This window comes from Neomonachus schauinslandi, chromosome 2 (genome assembly GCF_002201575.2).
Source record: "Neomonachus schauinslandi chromosome 2, ASM220157v2, whole genome shotgun sequence".
In the NCBI taxonomy this organism is placed as follows: domain Eukaryota; kingdom Metazoa; phylum Chordata; class Mammalia; order Carnivora; family Phocidae; genus Neomonachus; species Neomonachus schauinslandi.
Genome location: NC_058404.1, coordinates 161,114,612 through 161,117,417, shown reverse-complemented (window position 1 = coordinate 161,117,417; position 2,806 = coordinate 161,114,612). Strand labels below are relative to the sequence as shown.

Below are 2,806 nucleotides of genomic sequence, written 5' to 3'. Positions count from 1 at the left end.
CAAAATCATTGCGACGGAGTTTGCAGGGTTGTTCTGGAAATGCATTGGCTTGGAGAACGGAGAGTGTCTCTTCGACGTGTCTCTTTGCCAAAGGGTACACTGTCCTTGATCTGAGCGGCCCCAGGAAAGCCCCAAGTGCAAAGGCATTTTAGAGCGTCTCAAGCGTTAGAATGAAAGGCTCTGCAGCTTCTTAGGTGGGAGGCTTCACTCTTGTGCCGCGGATCGGTCACGAACTAACCACCTGAATGACTTTGGCCAAGTCCAAATGCTGGGGGACGGTGTGTGTGTCTGTGTGTCTGTGCGTGTCTGTGTGTATCCGTGGTCCAAGCCGCGGTGCCGGACTCGGCCGCCGCCAGTCCGCTGCCCACACAATCGTGCTCCAAACAGCAGGCCTCACACTCTTCCGCGCCCAGCCGCGGCTGGTACAGAGGAGCGGGGAGCACTGGGCATCCCTATTAAAAAGACCTCAAGGTCCCCACCTGGTGCGCTTTTCGGCCGGGAGTGGGGAAGAGTTGGGCTGGGGCCCGGGCTAGGGAAGGGGGTAGGATGGGGGATGCAGCTCTGATTTCTCGAGAAAGCGTGGAGAAAGAGGGGGAGGAGGCCGGCCTCCCCGCGAAATTAACAAAACCTACACTTTGCAAAGTCTCCCCCATCCCCCTCCTTCGAGTTCTTCCCTGCCGCGCGCCCGCCCCTCCTCGCCGCTTCTGTTGTGACTCGGGCAGCCTATCCCGAGGGTGGGGAGCTGCTGAGGAGCCTGAGCCGAGCGGTACTCCGCAGCATCACGTGCCGGGGTGGGGGCTATAAAATCCCGGAGCCGGGGCGCCGGGCGGGGGACGTGAGGACCAGCCCTCTCCAGGGACCCCTTTGTTCGCAACCCAGACGCCGAACACCTCCGCGTCCCCGAGGGCTTGACCGCCCGCGTCCGCGCCGCGCCCGGGGCAGAGCTCAGAACAGGAGAGAGGAGGGGGCGCCACCGCTGGCCCGGCCCTCCGGCCACCCACCCCTCCCGACATGTCGCGCTCCTTCTATGTCGACTCGCTCATCATCAAGGACTCCTCGCGGCCCGCGCCCTCGCTGCCTGAGCCGCACCCCGGGCCAGATTTCTTCATCCCGCTGGGCATGCCGTCCCCGCTGGTGATGTCGGTGTCTGGGCCCGCCTGCCCGTCCCGCAAGAGTGGCGCGTTCTGCGTTTGCCCACTCTGCGTCACTTCGCACCTGCACTCCTCTCGCGGGCCCGCCGGCTCCGGCGGCGGGGGCGCAGCCACGGGGAGTGCAGGGGCCGGGGGTAGTGGGGCCCCGGGGGGCGCCGGGGCCCTGCCCCTGCTCAAGGGTCAGTTCTCTTCGGGTCCCGGGGACGCGCAGTTTTGCCCACGCGTGAGCCACGCGCACCATCATCACCACCCGCCGCAGCACCACCATCACCACCATCAGCCCCAGCAGCCGGGCTCTGCCGCTGCGGCGGCGGCCGCGGCGGCGGCCGCGGCGGCCTTGGGACACCCTCAGCACCACGCACCTGTCTGCGCCGCCACCACCTACAACGTGGGGGACCCGCGGAGATTCCACTGCCTCACCATGGGTAGGGCGGGGGCTCTGGGCACCTACGCGCCGCGCCTTCCGGGCTCCCAGGAGCAAACTTTCCGCCTCCAGTGGAGGAAGTGGCAGCTTTGGGGGGGCGGGGAGGGGGGAGGAGGGGCTTTTCGTGGAACTGTGGAGTCGTCCCCAGAAGTTCCACGAAGGTGGAAGTTAGCTTTCGAACCTCTCCAAGCAGCCTGGTGCGTGCACTCCCGGTACCAGATGTCCGAGTCTTGCGTAATATCGGGGCCTTTGGGACCTCGAACTTGAGGGTTGAGAAACCGAAGGCTAAGCTGGCTGAGGTGCGGGGTGGGTAGGTTTGAACTTAAGTGTGGCATTCCGTCGTCGGGGCTAGCTAAAGCCTTTCGACGCTTTTGGCTAAGCCTGCCTGCCTCTCTGCTAGGCTTGAAGGGAGCCGACCGGACAATGCAAGCCTCCACCCCTCTTTAAGCCTCTGACTTTACAACTCACACATCAAAGGCCTTCACTTGCTGTGGGCGTCTCTGTCCTTCCCCGCCGAGTAAAGAAGTGCCCTGAAACGGGAAAGGGTGAGGGATGGATACAGGTGTTTGATTGAGCTTCGCGGGTGGGTCCTGGAGAGGCGTCCTTTCCAAGGGATGGCACGTGGGGTGGGATCGCCTCACCCGAGAATTACCTCTCTGCCCTCTCTTGGCCGGTCTGCAGGGGGCTCGGACGCCAGCCAGGTACCCAATGGCAAGAGGATGAGGACGGCGTTCACCAGCACGCAGCTCCTGGAGCTGGAGCGGGAATTCTCTTCCAACATGTACCTGTCTCGACTCCGGAGGATCGAAATCGCGACATACCTGAACCTGTCAGAGAAGCAGGTGAAAATCTGGTTTCAGAACCGCCGGGTGAAGCATAAGAAAGAAGGGAAGGGTACACAGAGGAACAGTCACGCGGGCTGCAAGTGTGTCGGCAGCCAGGCGCACTACGCGCGCTCCGAGGATGAGGACTCCTTGTCGCCGGCCTCGGCCAACGATGACAAGGAGATTTCTCCCTTATGAAGGAGGGCCGCCTCCCTCTCACCACACGCTCCTGGCAGCCCCCACAACACCAATGCGGCGGACACCCAGGGGCCCAAATCCTCGCCCATTCTGTGGTCCCATCTGCAGAAGGACGGAGCTGAGCATTCTGCGGGCATACGTGCCCAGCCTGACCCTTCAAGTCTCCTCCTTGACCTATTTGTTTGAAGCTACACTCAAAGTTATAGGTC

General features: G+C 63.1%; 1 protein-coding gene across 1 annotated transcript; it reads left to right on the top strand.

The window, feature by feature from the left end:
* Positions 1–1,011: 1,011 nt before the first annotated feature.
* Positions 1,012–2,597, top strand: GSX2 (GS homeobox 2). Its single transcript, XM_021701710.1, has 2 exons — positions 1,012–1,576; positions 2,257–2,597. Exons 1-2 carry the CDS (start codon positions 1,012–1,014, stop codon positions 2,595–2,597), a joined length of 906 nt encoding a protein of 301 aa, XP_021557385.1.
* Positions 2,598–2,806: the final 209 nt, after the last annotated feature.

Bases quoted from the DNA above. Each gene is read 5' to 3' on its own strand.
- GSX2 (XM_021701710.1), top strand. From the start codon at position 1,012: ATGTCGCGCTCCTTCTATGTCGACTCGCTCATCATCAAGGACTCCTCG. The intron at 1,577-2,256 runs GTAGGGCGGGGG...GCCGGTCTGCAG, and splicing joins ATTCCACTGCCTCACCATGG to GGGGCTCGGACGCCAGCCAG.